General features: G+C 53.0%; 1 protein-coding gene across 1 annotated transcript in view; it reads left to right on the top strand.

Annotated features, from left to right (window-relative positions):
• Positions 1-22022, top strand: part of LOC137385187 (pre-mRNA-processing factor 19-like) — a 68776-nt gene that overhangs the window by 38934 nt on the left and 7820 nt on the right. Inside the window, exons 3-14 of the mRNA XM_068060173.1 lie at positions 4464-4565; positions 4666-4739; positions 6097-6159; positions 7432-7473; positions 9217-9291; positions 12537-12612; positions 13164-13273; positions 13400-13555; positions 14761-14830; positions 20769-20854; positions 21183-21353; positions 21917-22017. Coding sequence (XP_067916274.1) covers positions 4464-4565; positions 4666-4739; positions 6097-6159; positions 7432-7473; positions 9217-9291; positions 12537-12612; positions 13164-13273; positions 13400-13555; positions 14761-14830; positions 20769-20854; positions 21183-21353; positions 21917-22017 — 1126 coding nt within the window. The remainder of the gene's footprint in view (positions 1-4463; positions 4566-4665; positions 4740-6096; positions 6160-7431; positions 7474-9216; positions 9292-12536; positions 12613-13163; positions 13274-13399; positions 13556-14760; positions 14831-20768; positions 20855-21182; positions 21354-21916; positions 22018-22022) is intronic.

Here is a 22022-nt window from a genome sequence, read left to right as displayed (position 1 = left end):
GGGTCAGAGTGTGGGTTACAGGGTGTGGGAGAGGGTCAGAGTGTCTGATACAGGGTGTGGGAGAGGGTCAGAGTGTGTGTTACAGGGTGTGGGAGAGGGTCAGAGTGTGTTACAGGGTGTGGGAGAGGGTCAGAGTGTGGGTTACAGGGTGTGGGAGAGGGTCAGAGTGTGTGTTACAGGGTGTGGGAGAGGGTCAGAGTTTGGGTTACAGGGTGTGGGAGAGGGTCAGAGTGTGTGTTACAGGGTGTGGGAGAGGGTCAGAGTGTGTTACAGGGTGTGGGAGAGGGTCAGAGTGTGGGTTACAGGGTGTGGGAGAGGGTCAGAGTGTGGGTTACAGGGTGTGGGAGAGGGTCAGAGTGTGTGTTACAGGGTGTGGGAGAGGGTCAGTGTGTGTGTTACAGGGTGTGGGAGAGGGTCAGTGTGTGTGTTACAGGGTGTGGGAGAGGGTCGGAGTTTGGGTTACAGGGTGTGGGAGAGGGTCAGAGTGTGTGTTACAGGGTGTGGGAGAGGGTCAGAGTGTCTGATACAGGGTGTGGGAGAGGGTCAGAGTGTGGGTTACAGGGTGTGGGAGAGGGTCGGAGTTTGGGTTACAGGGTGTGGGAGAGGGTTACAGTGTGTGTTACAGGGTGTGGGAGAGGGTCAGAGTTTGGGTAACAGGGTGTGGGAGAGGGTCAGGGTGTGGGAGAGGGTCAGAGTGTGTGTTACAGGGTGTGGGAGAGGGTCAGAGTGAGTGTTACAGGGTGTGGGAGAGGGTCAGAGTGTGTGTTACAGGGTGTGGCAGAGGGTCAGAGTGTGTGTTACAGGGTGTGGGAGAGGGTCGGAGTTTGGGTTACAGGGTGTGGGAGAGGGTTACAGTGTGTGTTACAGGGTGTGGGAGAGGGTCAGAGTTTGGGTAACAGGGTGTGGGAGAGGGTCAGGGTGTGGGTTACAGGGTGTGGGAGAGGGTCAGAGTGTGGGTTACAGGGTGTGGGAGAGGGTCTGGGTGTGGGAGAGGGTCAGAGTGTGTGTTCCAGGGTGTGGGAGAGGGTCAGAGTGTGGGAGAGGGTCAGCGTGTGTGTTACAGGGTGTGGGAGAGGGTCAGAGTGTGGGTTACAGGGTGTGGGAGAGGGTCAGAGTGTGGGTTACAGGGTGTGGGAGAGGGTCAGAGTGTGGGTTACAGGGTGTGGGAGAGGGTCAGAGTGTGTGTTACAGGGTGTGGGAGAGGGTCAGAGTGTGGGAGAGGGTCAGAGTGTGTGTTACAGGGTGTGGGAGAGGGTCAGAGTGTGTGTTACAGGGTGTGGGAGAGGGTCAGAGTGTGGGAGAGGGTCAGAGTGTGTGTTACAGGGTGTGGGAGAGAGTCAGAGTGTGTGTTACAGGGTGTGGGAGAGGGTCAGAGTGTGGGTTACAGGGTGTGGGAGAGGGTCAGAGTGTGGGTTACAGGGTGTGGGAGAGGGTCAGAGTGTGTGTTACAGGGTGTGGGAGAGGGTCAGAGTTTGGGTTACATGGTGTGGGAGAGGGTCAGAGTTTGGGTTACAGGGTGTGGGAGAGGGTCAGAGTGTCTGATACAGGGTGTGGAAGAGGGTCAGTGTGTGTGTTACAGGGTGTGGGAGAGGGTCAGAGTGTGTGTTACAGGGTGTGGGAGAGGGTCAGAGTTTGGGTTACAGGGTGTGGGAGAGGGTCAGAGTGTGGGTTACAGGGTGTGGGAGAGGGTCAGAGTGTGGGTTACAGGGTGTGGGAGAGGGTCAGAGTGTCTGATACAGGGTGTGGGAGAGGGTCAGAGTGTGTGTTACAGGGTGTGGGAGAGGGTCAGAGTGTGTTACAGGGTGTGGGAGAGGGTCAGAGTGTGGGTTACAGGGTGTGGGAGAGGGTCAGAGTGTGGGTTACAGGGTGTGGGAGAGGGTCAGAGTGAGTGTTACAGGGTATGGGAGAGGGTCAGAGTGTGGGTTACAGGGTGTGGGAGAGGGTCAGAGTGTCTGATACAGGGTGTGGGAGAGGGTCAGAGCGTGTGTTACAGGGTGTGGGAGAGGGTCAGAGTGTGTTACAGGGTGTGGGAGAGGGTCAGAGTGTGGGTTACAGGGTGTGGGAGAGGGTCAGAGTGTCTGATACAGGGTGTGGGAGAGGGTCAGAGTGTGTGTTACATGGTGTGGGAGAGGGTCAGAGTTTGGGTTACAGGGTGTGGGAGAGGGTCAGAGTGTGTGTTACAGGGTGTGGGAGAGGGTCAGAGTGTGTGTTACAGGGTGTGGGAGAGGGTCAGAGTGTGGGTTACAGGGTGTGGGAGAGGGTCAGAGTGTGGGTTACAGGGTGTGGGAGAGGGTCAGAGTGTGTGTTACAGGGTGTGGGAGAGGGTCAGAGTGTGTGTTACAGGGTGTGGCAGAGGGTCAGAGTGTGGGTTACAGGGTGTGGGAGAGGGTCGGAGTTTGGGTTACAGGGTGTGGGAGAGGGTCAGAGTGTGTGTTACAGGGTGTGGGAGAGGGTCAGAGTGTCTGATACAGGGTGTGGGAGAGGGTCAGAGTGTGGGTTACAGGGTGTGGGAGAGGGTCGGAGTTTGGGTTACAGGGTGTGGGAGAGGGTTACAGTGTGTGTTACAGGGTGTGGGAGAGGGTCAGAGTTTGGGTAACAGGGTGTGGGAGAGGGTCAGGGTGTGGGTTACAGGGTGTGGGAGAGGGTCAGAGTGTGGGTTACAGGGTGTGGGAGAGGGTCAGAGTGTGTGTTACAGGGTGTGGGAGAGGGTCAGAGTGAGTGTTACAGGGTGTGGGAGAGGGTCAGAGTGTGTGTTACAGGGTGTGGGAGAGGGTCAGAGTGTGTGTTACAGGGTGTGGCAGAGGGTCAGAGTGTGTGTTACAGGGTGTGGGAGAGGGTCGGAGTTTGGGTTACAGGGTGTGGGAGAGGGTTACAGTGTGTGTTACAGGGTGTGGGAGAGGGTCAGAGTTTGGGTAACAGGGTGTGGGAGAGGGTCAGGGTGTGGGTTACAGGGTGTGGGAGAGGGTCAGAGTGTGGGTTACAGGGTGTGGGAGAGGGTCAGAGTTTGGGTTACAGGGTGTGGGAGAGGGTCAGTGTGTGTTACAGGGTGTGGGAGAGGGTCAGAGTGTCTGATACAGGGTGTGGGAGAGGGTCAGAGTGTGGGTTACAGGGTGTGGGAGAGGGTCAGAGTGTGGGAGAGGGTCAGAGTGTGTGTTACAGGGTGTGGGAGAGGGTCAGAGTGTGTGTTACAGGGTGTGGGAGAGGGTCAGAGTGTGGGTTACAGGGTGTGGGAGAGGGTCAGGGTGTGTGTTACAGGGTGTGGGAGAGGGTCAGAGTGTGTGTTACAGGGTGTGGGAGAGGGTCAGAGTGTGTGTTACAGGGTGTGGGAGAGGGTCAGAGTGTGGGTTTCGGGTGTGGGAGAGGGTCAGAGTGTGGGTTACAGGGTGTGGGAGAGGGTCAGAGTGTGTGTTACAGGGTGTGGGAGAGGGTCAGAGTTTGGGTTACAGGGTGTGGGAGAGGGTCAGAGTTTGGGTTCCAGGGTGTGGGAGAGGGTCAGAGTGTGGGTTACAGGGTGTGGGAGAGGGTCAGAGTTTGGGTTACAGGGTGTGGGAGAGGGTCAGAGTGTGTGTTACAGGGTGTGGGAGCGGGTCAGAGTGTGTGTTACAGGGTGTGGGAGAGGGTCAGGGTGTGGGAGAGGGTCAGAGTGTGTGTTACAGGGTGTGGGAGAGGGTCAGAGTGTGTGTTACAGGGTGGGGGAGAGGGTCAGAGTGTGGGTTCCAGGGTGTGGGAGAGGGTCAGAGTGTGTGTTACAGGGTGTGGGAGAGGGTCAGAGTGTGGGTTACAGGGTGTGGGAGAGGGTCAGAGTGTGTGTTACAGGGTGTGGGAGAGGGTCAGAGTGTGGGTTACAGGGTGTGGAAGAGGGTCAGAGTGTGTGTTACAGGGTGTGGGAGAGGGTCAGAGTGTGTGTTACAGGGTGTGGGAGAGGGTCAGAGTGTGGGTTACAGGGTGTGGAAGAGGGTCAGAGTGTGTGTTACAGGGTGTGGGAGAGGGTCAGAGTGTGTGTTACAGGGTGTGGGAGAGGGTCAGAGTGTGTGTTACAGGGTGTGGGAGAGGGTCAGAGTGTGTGTTACAGGGTGTGGAAGAGGGTCAGAGTGAGTGTTACAGGGTGTGGGAGAGGGTCAGAGTGAGTGTTACAGGGTGTGGGAGAGGGTCAGAGTGTGTGTTACAGGGTGTGGGAGAGGGTCAGAGTGGGTTCTCAGGTGAGTATTTGATATGTTATGTATTTCGAAGGATTGTGGCACCCTCTGCAGTTGAATAACTCTTGAAACTGCCTATCTCGGCGTCGACTGGGAACAATATGGTGGATTGAGTGGTTGTCCGCAGGGAAGTGGAGGGGAAGCCGCCGGTCAGAATCTACCCTGTCAAGCCCCACAAGAACTTTCTGTATTTCAATCCGATCGCCACTCATTCTGCCGGGCTCCAGAGGGTTTTGTCCGGCAGACGTCACCTAACATTTTGCGCAGGTGGGATGTTCAGCCTCGACTGCCTCAGTGCAGCAGTGCTGTGGTGGGGGAGGCTCCGCGGGCAGCCGCGCCTGCGGGCTGCGTGTTCTTTTACTGGATGCGGTACGACTCTCTCAGCCACCGGCCTAACCCTGGACGCCCAGGGCCGAGCCTGCCTGCAGCCGCCCGTCACATTAACGCCTGTAACTCTTTCTCTTTGCAGCTCTGGCTACGCTGAAGCCGCAGGCTGGTTTGACTGTACCGCAAGCAGCACCCGTTACTCCTGCCGCACCGCCGGTACGTACTCTGCCTGCCGTCTGAAGGGCCCGCTGTGGGGCGGGACGGTGCCGGGCTCATTTGCAGGGTGGGAAGAGGTTTGCGGTGTTCGGTGCCCGTTTCAGATCTGCACCCCAGCAGAATGCGTCATATATACAGCACAGGAGAAGGCCTTTTCGTCACAATCCTCCTGCTCTTTCCCCCACAGTCCTGTCAATTTCTCCCCGTCCAGTATTTCTCCGATTCTCCCTTTTGAAAGTTCCTCTTGAATCTGCTTCCACCGCCCTTTCAGGCAGTGAGTTCCAGACCCCCCACCACCCTCTGGGTGAAAACATTTCCCCTTGAAACCTCCTGCCTCCTCCCTGAAATCGGTGCCTCCTGATTATGAACCCCTCATCCAAGGGCGAATAAGGCTTTCCTATCCACTCTACCCAGACCCCTCATAATTTTATACACCTCCATTAAATCTCCTCTGTTCCAGAAAAAACAACCGTAGCCTTATTTTCCCTCATAACTAAAATTCCCCACTCCAGGAAACATCCTGGTGAATCTCCTCTGTACCCTCTCTAGTGCGATCACATCTTTCCTATAGTGCGGTGACCAGAACTGCACTCAGTACTCCTCCAGCTGTGGCCTAACCAGTGTTTCACACGGTTCCAGCCTCCCTGAACTTATAGTCTTCGCCACGGCTAATAAAGGCAAGTGTCCCGTTTGCCTTCTCCACCACCTTACCTACCTGCCCAGCCACCTTCAGTGATCTGTGGGCATGCAATTCAAGGTCCCTCTGTTCCTCGACATTTCTCAGTATCCTATCATTTATTGTGCATTCCCTTGCTGTGTCAGCCTTCCCCAAAATACTTCACCTCACACTTCTCCGGATTGAACTCCATCTGCCACTGTTCCGTCCACCTGACCAGTCCATTGATATCTCCCTGCAGTCGACAGCTTTCTTCATTATCAACCACACGGCCAACTTGAGCATTATCTGCAAATTTGTTAATCATGCCCCCTATGTTCAAGTCTCAAGCATTGATGTTCGCTACAAACAGCAAGGGACCCCGTACTGATCCTGCGGAACCCCACTGGAAACCACCTTCCAGCCACAAAAACACCCATTACCCTTTGTTTCCTGCCACTGAGCCAATTTTGGATCCGACTTGCCCCTTTGCCTTGGATTCCATGGGCTTTTACTGGCGTGACCAGCCTGCTAGGTGGCACCTTATCAAAAGCTGTGCTAAAATGAAACTAAAATATCAGCTAAAACAAAGATACAACACAACTTGCTTGCTTTTCTATCTGGTGGCCTCTTCTCCTGCCGACTCCCCTCCTGACAACCCACGTGCTAGTTTCTGAGGCTGTGTTTCATTTTCCCACGCAGGGTGCGGGAGAACCGATGGAGGTCGGGGAACAGGTCGGAATGACGCCCGAGATCATTCAGAAGGTGAGTTTGCAATCTCAGAAGTGCGACGTTACAGGTGGGTGTGTGAAAGAGAGAGAGAGAGACACGGCATCACAACCAGATGTTGGGGTCGAGTGCTGACCTTTCACCATCTGCGACCTAGGGTCCAAGCCAGTCCAGCGTCCGGGCAGGGCTGGTGAGTGGCTCAGTATCTAACCCCGTGCTGTACCTGTCCTGGGAGTGTTTGATGGGGACAGTGTAGAGGGAGTTTTACTCTGTATCTAACCCCCATGCTGTACCTGTCCTGGGAGTGTTTGATGGGGACAGTGCAGAGGGAGTTTTACTCTGTATATAATCCCGTGCTATGCCTGTCCTGGGAGTGTTTGATAGGACACTGGGTTCCAATCCCCTGCACCAGCATCTGCCAATACAGCAACAACTTGCATTTATAAAGCGCCTTTAATGCAGTAAAATGCCCAAAGCTCATCAAAGGAGCGATTATTAAACAAAATTTAACCCTTTGCCGCATAAGGAGATATTTGGGTCAGGTGACCAAAAACTGGGTCAAAGAGGGAGGTTTTAAGGGGAGTCTTAAAGGAGGAGAGGGAGGCGGAGAGGTTTAGGGAGGGAATTCCAGAGCTTAGGGCCCAGGCAGCTGCAGGCACGGCCGCCAATGGTGGTGAGATTAAAATCGGGGGATGCTCAAGAGGCCGGAATTGGAGGAGCGCAGAGATATCGGAGGGTTGTAGGGACTGGAGGAGGTTACAGAGAAAGGGAGGGTTGCAGGGGTTGCTGGAGGTTACAGAGATAGGAAGGGTTGTAGGGGCTGGAGGAGGTTACAGAGATAGGGAGGGTTGCAGGGGCTGGAGGAGGTCACAGAGATAAGGGAGGGTTGCAGGGGTTGCTGGAGGTTACAGAGATAGGGAGGGTTTTCGGGGCTGGAGGAGGTTACAGAGATAGGGAGGGTTGCAGGGGTTGCTGGAGGTTACAGAGATAGGGAGGGTTGCAGGGGTTGCTGGAGGTTACAGAGATAGGGAGGTTGCAGGGGTTGGTGGATGTTATCGAGATGGGGAGGGTTGTGGGAGCTGGAGGATGTTATCGAGGTGGGGAGGGTTGTGGGAGCTGGAGGATGTTCCAGAGATGGGGAGGGTTGTAGGGTTTGGTGGATGTTATCGAGATGGGGGGCAATGATTTGAAGACGAAGATGTTAATATTTTGGGAATATTGTAAATGCTGAGTCTCGGCTCCCCTGAGTGGGGGAGCTCAGTGTTTTTCCTGATAGTCACCTTGTGTTCTCTCCCCCTCTGTCTGCAGCTTCAAGATAAGGCGACTGTGCTTACTACGGAACGGAAGAAGGTAGGTGGGAAAAAGGAGACATCAGCTCCCGATCGCCAGTGTGTGCATCGCTGGCGAGTAGCTGTTGGCGGTGGGAGAACTTCCCAATATATGAACTGGGGTTTGGCTCAGATGAATGGAGACCCAAGGGTGCTGCCCACTTGAATAACGAACGGAGCAGACCATATTATGAACAATGTGCGGACAGGGCAGGCCATCTTACAGGCAGGGTCTGGATGGGGAAGACTTTTATAAATGTGGGCTAGGAGGAGCGGAGCGTTTTATAAATAGGGTCCGGGAGGGTCGGAGCGTTTTATAAATAGAGTCCGGGAGGAGCGGAGCGTTTTATAAATAGAGTGCGGGAGGGGTGGAGCGTTTTATAAATAGAGTCCGGGAGGAGCGGAGCGTTTTATAAATAGAGTGCGGGAGGGGTGGAGCGTTTTATAAATAGAGTCCGGGAGGAGCGGAGTGTTTTATAAATAGAGTCCGGGAGGGGCGGAGCGTTTTATAAATAGAGTCCGGGAGGAGCGGAGTGTTTTATAAATAGAGTCCGGGAGGAGCGGAGTGTTTTATAAATAGAGTCCGGGAGGAGCGGAGTGTTTTATAAATAGAGTCCGGGAGGAGCGGAGCGTTTTATAAATAGGGTCCGGGAGGAGCGGAGTGTTTTATAAATAGAGTCCGGGAGGAGCGGAGCGTTTTATAAATAGAGTCCGGGAGGAGCGGAGTGTTTTATAAATAGAGTCCGGGAGGGGCGGAGCGTTTTATAAATAGAGTCCGGGAGGAGCGGAGCGTTTTATAAATAGAGTCCGGGAGGAGCGGAGCGTTTTATAAATAGAGTCCGGGAGGAGCGGAGCGTTTTATAAATAGAGTCCGGGAGGAGCGGAGCGTTTTATAAATAGAGTCCGGGAGGAGCGGAGCGTTTTATAAATAGAGTCCGGGAGGAGCGGAGCGTTTTATAAATAGAGTCCGGGAGGAGCGGAGCGTTTTATAAATAGAGTCCGGGAGGAGCGGAGCGTTTTATAAATAGAGTCCGGGAGGAGCGGAGCGTTTTATAAATAGAGTCCGGGAGGAGCGGAGCGTTTTATAAATAGAGTCCGGGAGGAGCGGAGCGTTTTATAAATAGAGTCCGGGAGGAGCGGAGCGTTTTATAAATAGAGTCCGGGAGGAGCGGAGCGTTTTATAAATAGAGTCCGGGAGGAGCGGAGCGTTTTATAAATAGAGTCCGGGAGGAGCGGAGCGTTTTATAAATAGAGTCCGGGAGGAGCGCAGCGTTTTATAAATAGAGTCCGGGAGGAGCGCAGCGTTTTATAAATAGAGTCCGGGAGGAGCGGAGCGTTTTATAAATAGAGTCCGGGAGGAGCGGAGCGTTTTATAAATAGAGTCCGGGAGGAGCGGAGCGTTTTATAAATAGAGTCCGGGAGGAGCGGAGCGTTTTATAAATAGAGTCCGGGAGGAGCGGAGCGTTTTATAAAAGGGGTCCGGGAAGGGCGGAGCGTTTTATAAAAGGGGTCCAGGTGGGGCGGAGCGTTTTATAAAAGGGGTCCGGGAGGGGCGGAGCGTTTTATAAAAGGGGAGTGGAAGGGGATGACCATTTTATAAATGGTGGAGGTGGTGGGACGAATTGTTTATTAACAGGAGGGGAGGTGCAGAGTCTTTTGTGAAAGGGACCCCAATATCGCTTCGCTCTCGTGCAGCTTGAGGAGGGGTGTCTAATTTACCGCTGATTCTCCTGTGACATTACTGTTGTCCTATCGTATTTTATAGCGAGGCAAAACTGTCCCTGAGGAACTTGTGAGGGGAGAAGATCTCAGCAAGTACAGGCAGGTGGCGTCGCACGTGGTAAGTTTCTGCCAGGAGTAAACTCAATAATAACAAAAACGTGCATTTGTATAGTTCCTTGAATGTAGTATGACAAGCTTTATCACAACTCAGACCCTGATTTAGGGAGAGGTGACAAAAAGCTGGGTCTAAGAGGGAGGCTTGAAGGAGAGTCTTAAAGGAGGGGAGCGAGAGGCGGAGAGGTTCAGGGATGGAATTCCAGAGCTTAGGGCCCAGGCAGCTGAAGGCATGGCTGCCAATGGTGGAGAGATTAAATTCGGGGGATGCTCAAGAGGCCGGAATTGGAGGAGCGCAGAGATCTCGGAGGGTTGTAGGGGCTGGAGGAGCTTACAGAGATAGGGAGGGTTGTAGGGGCTGGAGGAGGTGACAGAGATAGGGAGGGTTGTCGGGGCTGGAGGAGGTGACAGAGATAGGGAGGGTTGTCGGGGCTGGAGTAGGTTACAGAGATAGGGAGGGTTATAGGGGCTGGAGGAGGTGACAGAGATAGGGAGGGTTGTCGGGGCTCTAGGAGGTGACAGAGATAGGGAGGGTTTTCGGGGCTGGAGGAGGTGACAGAGATAGGGAGGGTTGTAGGGGCTGGAGGAGGTTACAGAGATAGGGAGGGTTGTTGGGGCTGGAGTAGGTTACAGAGATAGGGAGGGTTGTAGGGGCTGGAGGAGGTTACAGAGATAGGGAGGATGGAGGGACTGGAGGAGGTTATGGAGATATGGAGGATGGAGGGACTTGAGGTTACAGAGATAGGGAGGATGGAGGGACTGGAGGAGGTTACTGAGATAAGGAGGATGGAGGGACTGGAGGAGGTTACTGAGATAGGGAGGATGGAGGGACTGGAGGAGGTTACTGAGATAGGGAGGATGGAGGGACTGGAGGAGGTTACAGAGATAGGGAGGATGGAGGGACTGGAGGAGTTTACAGAGATAGGGAGGATGGAGGGACTGGAGGAGGTTACAGAGATGGGGAGGATGGAGGGACTGGAGGAGGTTACAGAGATAGGGAGGATGGAGGGACTGGAGGAGGTTACTGAGATATGGAGGATGTAGGGACTGATGGAGGTTACTGAGATAGGGAGGATGGAGGGACTGGAGGAGGTTACTGAGATAGGGAGGATGGAGGGATTGGAGGAGGTTACTGAGATAGGGAGGATGGAGGGACTGGAGGAGGTTACTGAGATAGGGAGGATGGAGGGACTGGAGGAGGTTACTGAGATAGGGAGGATGTCGGGACTGATGGAGGTTACTGAGATAGGGAGGATGGAGGGACTGGAGGAGGTTACTGAGATAGGGAGGATGGAGGGACTGGAGGAGGTTACTGAGATAGGGAGGATGGAGGGACTGGAGGAGGTTACTGAGATAGGGAGGATGGAGGGACTGGAGGAGGTTACTGAGATAGGGAGGATGGAGGGACTGGAGGAGGTTACTGAGATAGGGAGGATGGAGGGACTGGAGGAGGTTACTGAGATAGGGAGGATAGAGGGACTGGAGGAGGTTACTGAGATAGGGAGGATGGAGGGACTGGAGGAGGTTACTGAGATAGGGAGGATGGAGGGACTGGAGGAGGTTACTGAGATAGGGAGGATGGAGGGACTGGAGGAGGTTACTGAGAAAGGGAGGATGGAGGGACTGGAGGAGGTTACTGAGATAGGGAGGATGGAGGGACTGGAGGAGGTTACTGAGATAGGGAGGATGGAGGGACTGGAGGAGGTTACTGAGATAGGGAGGATGGAGGGACTGGAGGAGGTTACTGAGATAGGGAGGATGGAGGGACTGGAGGAGGTTACTGAGATAGGGAGGATGGAGGGACTGGAGGAGGTTACTGAGATAGGGAGGATGGAGGGACTGGAGGAGGTTACTGAGATAGGGAGGATGGAGGGACTGGAGGAGGTTACTGAGATACGGAGGATGGAGGGACTGGAGGAGGTTACTGAGATAGGGAGGATGGGGGGACTGGAGGAGGTTACTGAGATAGGGAGGATGGAGGGACTGGAGGAGGTTACTGAGATAGGGAGGATGGAGGGACTGGAGGAGGTTACTGAGATAGGGAGGATGGAGGGACTGGAGGAGGTTACTGAGATAGGGAGGATGGAGGGACTGGAGGAGGTTACTGAGATAGGGAGGATGGAGGGACTGGAGGAGGTTACTGAGATAGGGAGGATGGAGGGACTGGAGGAGGTTACTGAGATAGGGAGGATGGAGGGACTGGAGGAGGTTACTGAGATAGGGAGGATGGAGGGACTGGAGGAGGTTACTGAGATAGGGAGGATGGAGGGACTGGAGGAGGTTACTGAGATAGGGAGGATGGAGGGACTGGAGGAGGTTACTGAGATAGGGAGGATGGAGGGACTGGAGGAGGTTACTGAGATAGGGAGGATGGAGGGACTGGAGGAGGTTACAGAGATAGGGAGGATGGAGGGACTGTAGGAGGTTCCTGAGATAGGGAGGATGTAGGGACTGATGGAGGTTACTGAGATAGGGAGGATGGAGGGACTGGAGGAGGTTACTGAGATAGGGAGGATGGAGGCACTGATGGAGGTTACTGAGATAGGGAGGATGGAGGGACTGGAGGAGGTTACTGAGACAGGATTGGGGCAGGAGAGTTTTGTATGAGCTCCAGTTTGTGGTTTACGATCGGGGCCAAATAAAGCTCCTGGCCCAGTTGTGTGTCCACCCTGCGGCCTGTGTTGAGTTAGCTGATCTCACACCTGGTATGGTACTGAGGACCCCACCCCCCTGCTTGCCACACACACACGCACAGCAGGAAAGGCCCAGGGTTCAACCCCGGCCTAGTCCTGAGATAGTTGGTCCTGGGCAGGGGCGGTTCAGCCGTTGTGTGTGCGCGCGGGGACTGCTTGTGAGTTGGGAGATGGAGTTGCGGGGTCGGAAGGAAGAAGCAGGGCCGGATGATGATTCCGGGGGAGGTGGGAAGGGCAGAGTGAGTGAGTTTGGGACGTGGGGAGAGGTGGTGACTGCAGGTCAAGACTGAGATCGAGGGATTGTTGGACACTGAGGGAATTGAGGGATACGGGGAGAGGGCGGGAAAGTGAAGATGAGGTAGATCGGCCATGATCTTCTTGAATAGGAGAGCAGGCGCGAGGGGCCGAATGGCCTCTTCCTGCTCCTGTCTCTTCTGCCCTCATATCCCTCATGAGGGACACGCAGCGTGTCGTGTGAATCAGGCCAATATTTTTACTCAAAGCTTTGTTACGACGTATTCGATCTCACTGGTTTACCTCTCCCTCTCGTTTCCAGGGTCTGCACAGTGCCAGTGTCCCGGGCATCCTGACCCTTGACCTTTGCCCTTCAGACACGGCCAAGGTCCTGACAGGTAGGTGTACCTTTTGAACGTCTGAACGGCGTCCCCGGCCGCTCGCCTGCCTGGAAAGGTGTATCGGGGGCGTGGAAGTGCTGCCAGCAGCCGGGCGGGCGGTGCCCGACTGGGCACCAGGCGGTTGCCAGTCGGCGTCCTTAATCGGCGGAATGGCTGATAACCGGAACCAGGGCCGAACTGAGACACCCGCCCGGGCTTCATCTCTGGTGTAGTGCTGAGTCAGCTGGTCTGTCACCCGCTCTGGTACTGAGGCCCGCACCCACCCCACACTTACACACAGCAAGAAAGGCCCAGGCTCCAATCTGGCCTAGTGCTGGGTCAGCTGGTCTCAGTCGCAGTGATGCTGGGCTCCCCGTCGTGACTCTCTCTCTGCCTCCCTGTCCATCCCGTACATGCTCGAAGTTGAGCCCAGGACGCCAATCCTGCTGAATCCCCTTGACTTTCTCAGTTGACTGTACCCCCTCGACACCCCGCCCCATGCCGACCCCCCCCCCCGCCCTTGTGCTCTCTCCCGTTGAACCCGTTGTGCTCTGTCTCTCTTTCTGCAGGCGGAGCAGACAAGAACGTGGTGGTGTTTGACAAGAACTCGGAACAGATCCTGGCCACGCTGAAAGGACACGGCAAGAAGGTCACGAGTGTGGTGTACCATCCCAGCGAGGTGAGCTCCTGTGTGTCCGAGGCTGCTCCCACAGTCGGCGGGCTGGCGAGATTTTCTTTTTGGTTCACAACTGGGATAATATATTTAATGGCGGTCGTCCTGTCTTCCTCTCTCTCCTCCCCGCAGAACATCGTCTTCTCAGCCTCCCCCGACATGACAATCCGTATCTGGTCAGTTTCTACCACGTCCTGCGTGCAAGTGGTCCGGGCTCACGAGGGAGCTGTCACCGGCCTCAGTCTCCACGCCACCGGTGACTACCTACTGAGTGCTTCTGATGATCAGGTGAGTGAAGGTGGCCTGTGTGTGTGTGGGGGGGAGTGCTACTGTGCGTGTGTGCGCGCATGTCTGTCTGTCCGTCTGAATGTCTGTGCACGTGTGACAGTGCAGCACTCCCTCAGTACCTACTCTCCGACAGTACAGCACTCCCTCAGTACCTACTCTCCGACAGTACAGCACTCCCTCTGTACCAACCCTCCGACAGTGCGGCGCTCCCTCTGTACCAACCCTCCGACAGTGCGGCACTCCCTCAGTACCGACAGTGCGGCACTCCCTCAGTACCGACAGTGCGGCACTCCCTCAGTACCGACTGTCCGACAGTGGGGCGCTTCCTCAGTACTGACCACAACAGTGCAGCACTCCCTCAGTACCTACTCTCCGACAGTGCAGCACTCCCTCAGTACCTACTCTCCGACAGTACAGCACTCCCTCTGTACCAACCCTCCGACAGTGCGGCGCTCCCTCAGTACCGACCCTCCGACAGTACAGCACTCCCTCTGTACCAACCCTCCGACAGTGCAGCATTCCCTCTGTACCAACCCTCCGACAGTGCGGCGCTCCCTCTGTACCGACCCTCCGACAGTGCAGCACTCCCTCTGTACCGACCCTCCGACAGTGCGGCACTCCCTCAGTACCAACTGTCCGACAGTGGGGCGCTTCCTCAGTACTGATCACAACAGTGCAGCACTCCCTCAGTACTGACCCTCCCAACAGTGCAGCACTCCCTCAGTACTGACTCTCCCAACATTGCAGCTCTCCCGCTGTACCGACCCTCCACCAGTGCGGCGCTCCCTCAGTACTGACCCTCCGACAGTGCGGCGCTCCCCACACTCCCTCAGTACTGACCCTCCGACAGTATGGCACTTCCTCTGTACCGACCCTCCGACCGTGCGGCACTCCCTCAGTACTGACCCTCCGGCAGTGCGGCCCTCCCTCAGTACTTCCCCTCCGACAGTGCAGCACTCCCTCAGTACTTCCCCTCTGACAGTGCGGCACTCCCTCAGTACTGCACTGTCAGCCTAGCTCTTTATGCTGAAGTCTTTGGAATGGAACTCGAAGGCAAGTGTGCTTCCTCTGAGTCACGCCTGATGCCAGCATTGATCCCCGGTACTGTTCTGGGCAGTTACCCCTTCACCTTGCTACTCTGAGGAGAATACCAGCTTACCCAATCTCCCTGTTGTAACTGAACCTTCTCTCTCTGTCTCTTACAGTACTGGGCATTCTCTGATATACGTACAGGCCGTGTGCTGACTAAAGTTACAGACGAAGCAGCTGGATGTGGTAAGGGCTGGGAGATGGGCAAACAGTGAGGATGATACCAATGGACTACAACAGGACATAGATAGACCAGCAGAATGGGCAGAGAGATGGCAGATGAAATTTAATACAGGGGAATGTCAGGTGATACATTTTAGTAGAAGGATAGGGAGAGGCAATATCGACTTAGTGACACAGTTCTAAAGAGAGTGCAGGAACAGAGGGACCTGGGGGTGTATGTGCATTGATCTTTAAAGGTGGCAGGACATATTGAGAGAGTGGTTAGTAAATCATGTGGGATCTTGGGATTCATAAATAGAGGCATTGAGTACAAAAGCAGGGAGGTTATGCTGAACCTTTATAAAACTCTGGTCAGGCACCAACTGGAGAATTGTGTCCAGTTCTGGTCACCACACTTCAGGAAGGATGTGAGGGTCCTTGAGAGGGTGCAGAGGAGATTTACCAGAATGGTTCCAGGGATGGGGGGATTTTAGTTACAAGGTTAGATTGGAGAAGCTGGGGTTGTTCTCCTTGGAGTAAAGGAGATTGAGGGGTGATTTGATCGAGGTGTACAAGATTCTGACAGGTTTAGATAAGGTAGACAAAGAAAATCTGTTCCCATTAGCTGATGGTACAAGGACTAGGGGACACAGATTGAAGGTTTTGGGTAAGAGATGCGGGGGAGTTGGGGAGCGGGGCGGGGGGGAATGTGAGGAAGAACTTTTTTGCACAGAATTCCCAGCCAGTGACATGTTCTTGTAGCCACGGTATTTATGTGCCTGGTCCAGTTCAGTTTCTGGTCAATGGTAACCCCTCAGGATGTTGATAGTGGGGGATTCAGCGATGGTAATGCCATTGAATGTCACGGGGAGATGGTTAGATTCTCTGTTGTCGGAGGTGGTCATTGCCTGGCACTTGTGTGGCATGAATGTTTTTTGCCACTTATCAGCCCAAGCCTGAATGTTGGAGAAGATTCCAGAAAGATTTACCAGGATGATACTGGAACTGAGAGGTTTTCCGCAGCAGGAAATGATGAACAGTCTGGGTCTCTTGTCTCTAGAATAGAGAAGATTGAGGGGTGACCTGATCGAGGTCTTTAAGATAATGAAAGTGTTCGAGCGGGTAAAGGTAGAGAAGATGTTTCCACTTGTGGGGGAGACCAGAACGAGGGCCCATCAATATAAAACAGTCACTGATAAATCCGATCGGGAATTCAGGAGAAACTCCTTTCCCCAGAGAGTGGTGAGAATGTGGAACTCGCTCCCACAGGGAGTGGTTGAGGTGAACAGTGTCGATGTATTTAAGGGGGAAGCTGGGGAAAGACACGAGGGAGAAAGGAATAGAATGATATGGTGATGGGGGTGAGATGGAGAGGGGGGTGGGAGGAGGCTGGTGTGGAGCAGAAACACCAGCACAGAGTGGATGGGCCGAATGGCCTGTTTCTGTGCTGCTAATAGAATCGTAGAAAGTTCAAGGCACAGAAAGAGGCCACTTGGCCCATCGTGTGTGTGCCGGCTGAAAAACAATCCACCTATTCTAATCCCACCTTCCAGCATTTGATCCGTAACTCTGCAGATTACAGCACTTGAGATGCACATCCAGACTCTATTTGAATGAGTTGAGGGTTTCTGCCTCAACGACCCTTTCAGGCAGTGAGTTCCAGACCCCCCACCACCCTCTGGGTGAAAAAGTTTTTCCTCATCACCCCTCTAATTTTTCTATCACGTTTATTTTATGTCTCATCGTCACTGACCTCTCTGCGAAGGTGAATAGGCCCCTTCACATCCACTCTATCAAGGCCCCTCACAATTTTGTACATTTCAATCAGATCTCCCCTCAGCCTTCTCTGTTCCAAGGAGAACAAACCACAGCCTATCCAATCTTTCCTCTTGTCTGCATTTTCCCTGTCCCAGCGACATCCTCGTAAATCTCCTCTGTACCCTCTCTAGTGCAATTACATCTTTTCTGTAATGAGGTGACCAGAACTACACACAGTACTCAAGTTGTGGCCTAACCAATGAGTTATACAGTTCCAGTATAACCTCCCTGCTCTCGTATTCTATACCTCGGCTAATAAAGGAAAGGATTCCATTTGCCTTCTTAACCACCTTATCGACCTGTCCTGCTACCTTCAGGGATCTGTGGACATTCACTCCAAGGTCCCTCACTTCCTCTACACTTCTCAGTATTTTCCCATTAACTGTGTTTTCCTTTGCCTTGTTTGACCTCCCCAAAGGCATCACCTCACACTTCTCTGGGTTGAATTCCATTTGCCACTTTTCTGCCCATCTACCTGCAGCCTGCAGCTATCCTCCTCGCTATCTACCACATGGCCAATCTTTGTATCAACTGCAAACTTCTCGATCATGCCCCCTACATTTATGTCCAAATGGTTAATATATTACCACAAAAAGCAGGGGACCCAGTACTGAGTCCTGCGGAACGCCACTGGAAACAGCCCTCCAGTCGCTAAAACACCCGTCAACAATTACCCTTTGTTTTCTGCCACTGAGTCAATTTTGTACCCACCTTGCTGCCTTTCCCTGCATCCCATGGGATTTTATTTTTTTAACCAGTCTTCCATATGGGACCTTGTCAAAAGCCTGGCTAAAATCCACGTAGACCACATCAACTGCACTACCCTCATCTGTCCTCGTTGTTACTTCTTCAAAAAATTCCATCAAGTTGGTCAGACAAGATCTTCCCTCAACCAATCCGTGCTGACTATCCTTGATTAACCTGAGCCTTTCTAAGTGAAAGTTTATTCTGTCTCTCAGAATAGATTCCAATAATTTGCCACGAACCAGGTTAGACTGACTGGCCTGTAATTATTCGGTCTATCCTTTGCTCCCTTTTTAAACAGAGGTACAGTGTTAGCAGTTCTCCAATCCTCCGGCACCACACCTGTATCCAGTAAGGATTTGAAAATGACGGCCCGACCCTCTGCTATTTCCTCTGTCACTTCTTTTAACAGCCTGGGGTATATTTCATCCGTTCCTGGTGATTTATCAACTTTCAAGGATGCTAATCCCATTAATACTTCCTCTCTCATCCAATACTTCACACTCCTCCTCCTTAACTACAGTATCGGCATCATTCCCTTCTTTTATGAAGACAGACACAAAGTATTCATTAAGAACTGTGCCAATATCTTTCACCCTTAGACATAGGTGACCTTTTTGGTCTTTTATGGGTCCTACTCTCTCCTTAGTTATCCTCTTACTCTTGATGTATTGATAAAACATTGTTGGGTTCACCTCTCTTTTGCTTTCCTAATTTCCTTTTTGATGTCACCCCTCCACTTTCTATACTCCTCGATGCTTTCTGTAGTATTGAGTTCTCGGTGTCGGACATAAGCTTTCCTTTTCTGCCTTATCCTACCCAGCAGGCCGTCTCACCCTTTTTCTTTGTGGGAACATGTTTACCCTGAACCCCTCGAATCTCCCCTTTGCCTCCCACTGTTCTGACACTGATTTACCTTCAAGGAGCTGTTTCCAGTCCACTTTCACTAAATCACTCCTCAGTTTAGGAAAATTGGCCTTGCCCCAATTGAGAACTCTAACTCCCGTTCTACGTCTGTCCTTTTTCATAATTATGTTAAAACTGATCGAATTATTATCACTACCGCCAAAATGCTCTCCCACTGCCACTCCTTCCACCTGACTATCTTCATTTCCTAAAACTAAGTCTAAATCTGCGCCCTCTTTTGTTGGACTTGCTACGTACTGGCCAAAAAAGTTCTCCTGAATGCACCTCAAGAATTCTGCTCCCTCAATTCCTTTCACACTAAAACTATCCCAGTTAATACTGGGGTAATTAAAATCCCCTATTTGTTCTTGCACTTCTCAGAGATTTGCCCACATATCTGCTCTTCTATCTCCCTCTGACTGTTTGGGGGTCTATAGTACACTCCCAGCAGTGCGATTGCCCCTTTTTTTGTTCCTTAGCTCAATCCATATGGCCTCATTTGATGAACCTTCCGACATATCATCCCTCGTCACAGCTGTAATAGTTTCCTTGACCAAAATTGCCACTCCCCCTCCTTTCTTATCCCCCTCCCTATCGTGTCTGAAAACCCTGTAACCAGGAATGCTGAGCTGCCATTCCTGTCCCTCCTTAAACCATGTTTTTGTTACAGCTATGATATCATACTGCCACGTGTCTCCCTGTGCCCTGAGCTCATGGACTTTATTTTCTATACACCTTGCATTGAAATAGATCCCCTTGAGCATTGCCAAGCTCTTCTTTATTTTCTATCCCTCATTTCCTTTGCCTTCCAGACTCATCCATTAATTTCCTGCCTTCCATTTTAATTTCTGATTTTGTCCCAGCTGAGTCTCCCCTCAGGTCCCCATCCCCCTGCCAAACTAGTTTAAACCCTCCCCAACAGCACTAGCAAAACATCCGGCAAGGAACTCAGTCCCGGCTCTGTTCAGGTGCAACCCATCCGGCCTGTATCGGTCCCTTCTCCCCCAGAGCTCGTCCCAATGTCCCAGGAATCTGAAGCCCTCCCTCCTGCACCTTCTTTCCAGCCACGCATTCATCTGTCTTATCCTTCTATTTCTATACTCACTTGCGCGTGGCACTGGGAGTAATCTAGAGATTGCTACTTTTGAGGTCCTGCTTGTCAATTTCTTACCTAGCTCCCACATCCCTGCAAGACCACAAGCCTCTTTCTACCTGTGTGGTGTTTCCGATGTGGGCCACGACTGCTGGCTGATCACCCTCCCCTTCAGGATGCTCTGCAGCCGCTCAGTGACACCCTTGACCCCTGCACCAGGGAGGCAACACACCATCCTGGATTCACATCTGCGGCCACAGAAACGTCTGTCTGTTCCCCTGAATATTGAATCACCTATCACTATGGCTCTTCCAGTCTTCCCTGTACCCCCCTGTGCAGTTGAGCTACCCGTGGTACCATGGACTTGGCTCTGGCTGCGCTCCCCAGGTGAAGCATCACTTTCCTCAGTATTCAGAACTGAATACCTGTTGGAGAGTGAGATGCACTCAGGGGTCTCCTGCGCCACCTGCCTGCTTCTTTTTGACTGCCTGGTGGTCACCCATTCCCTCTCTCCCTGCATACTCCTGAGCTGTGGGGTGACCACATCTATAAACGTGCTATCCACGTGGCTCTCATCCTCACGAATGCACCACAGTCGTCAGCTGCCGCAATTGACGACACTTCCTGCACGAATAGTTCTCCAGGATACGGGAAGCATCCTGGAGCTCCCACAGGAGATGCACTCTCGAGGTTGAAGAAACCCTGCCCTTATTTTATTTATTAGTTGACTCTTTGTGAATGCTCGAAAAAACCTTATCAATGCTCCAACACCTTGGAATTATTAATAAAACCTTACTTGTACTGATAAATACTACAAAAAAAAATCCAGCTCACTAGTTAAAATAAACTTCACTTTAAAAAAAAACTCACCAGCAACTCACTTGTTCCTTATTATTAATACTTAATTTTTTACTCTCTATTAGTCTGCGAGTTGTTGAGACGCCACAAAACCCATCTATTTACACACGCACCCTAACAGTGATGTACTAACCTGGCTATTTACTGATACTCCCTAACAGTAGTTACTCACCAACCAATCATCTAATAGTTTGTCAACGTTTTACAAAAAAAAGGAATCTCAACTCAAGAGAAGTTCCGGTTGGGAATTGCCTCTGGAATTAAAAGTTGGAGCTTTACGTCATTCAGCAACCAAAGCCATGGCTGCATTCCAGCAAGACTCCTCCAGAAGTGGGGGGGCAGGGAGGGGCGGGGTGGGGTGGAGGGAGGGGTTGCATGGGGGTGGGGCAGGGTGGGTTAGTCAGCCCTCCACATGGTCAGAGCCACGACCACATGGAGCGGAGTTTGAGGAGGGCCTGTTTGGCGGATACTGGGGTAACTAACTGAATTGTGGTACACGTGGGGCGTCACAGTGAATTGACATTTTCTGACCTCTCTCTCCAGCCCTGACCTGTGCTCAGTTCCACCCTGATGGATTGATCTTCGGTACCGGGACCATTGACTCCCAGATCAAGATCTGGGACTTGAAGGTGAGTGTGCAGAGGCACAGTCGCACTCCAATTGGTGCTTGAATTGGACAATGTCCCAACGCCTGGCCCCCCTCACAGAGGAGATGTTAAACTGGGTTGGGGGAGGGGAGAAGGTTCATCCGTCTGCACTCTCAAGTGAAAGCAGAAGTCTCGACTGCTGTGACTGGAAGAACAGCTGGGCAGAGTCCTGGGCGCGGAATTCAGCCCGTCAGTCGAGGGCAGTCTCAGCAGGACGCTCGCTGGCGGCACAGAGCTTCGGCAAGCGGGAGTCAGTTCTCCTCTACCCTGTTTAAGGCCCCTCGTGCGCTCTCTCTCTCTCTCTCTGCAGGAGCGGACAAACGTGGCGAATTTTCCAGGGCACTCGGGCCCGATCAGCAGCATTGCCTTCTCCGAGAATGGGTACTACCTGGCCACAGCGGCTGACGACTCCCAGGTCAAACTCTGGGACTTGCGCAAGCTAAAGAACTTCAAGACCATCCAGTTGGACGATCATTATGAGGTAAAGCCCCGCAATCCCACCTTGCCCGTGCTCACACCACACTGACACTCAGTCACAGGGTCGTGGCTTTCAGTCCCACGCTCGGGAGACACCTGATTGATCATCCAAACGGACACTCACCGGTACTGGTACTGAGGGAGTGCTGCACTGTCAGAGGGTCAGTACTGAGGGAGTGCTGCACTGTCAGAGGGTCAGTACTGAGGGAGTGCTGCACTGTCAGAGGGTCAGTACTGAGGGAGTGCTGCACTGTCCGAGGGTCAGTACTGAGGGAGTGCTGCACTGTCTGAGGGTCAGTACTGAGGGAGTGCTGCACTGTCGGAGGGTCAGTCCTGAGGGAGTGCTGCACTGTCGGAGGGTCAGTCCTGAGGGAGTGCTGCACTGTCGGAGGGTCAGTCCTGAGGGAGTGCTGCACTGTCAGAGGGTCAGTACTGAGGGAGTGCTGCACTGTCGGAGGGTCAGTACTGAGGGAGTGCTGCACTGTCGGAGGGTCCTCATCCTTCCCCGGATATTGGGAATGTTAACCTGACAATTTGCCGCTCACGTGTGTTCTTCCTGTGTTGCAGGTGAAATGTTTGACCTTTGACCAGAGTGGTACGTACCTGGCAGTGGGTGGTACAGATATCCGGGTGTACGTGTGTAAGCAGTGGGCCGAGGTTCTTCATTTCACAG

Source organism: Heterodontus francisci, chromosome 28, assembly GCF_036365525.1.
Source record: "Heterodontus francisci isolate sHetFra1 chromosome 28, sHetFra1.hap1, whole genome shotgun sequence".
Taxonomy (NCBI): Eukaryota; Metazoa; Chordata; class Chondrichthyes; order Heterodontiformes; family Heterodontidae; genus Heterodontus; species Heterodontus francisci.
The sequence above is the reverse complement of the archived record's forward strand: the minus strand, read 5'-3'. Positions and strand labels throughout refer to the sequence as shown.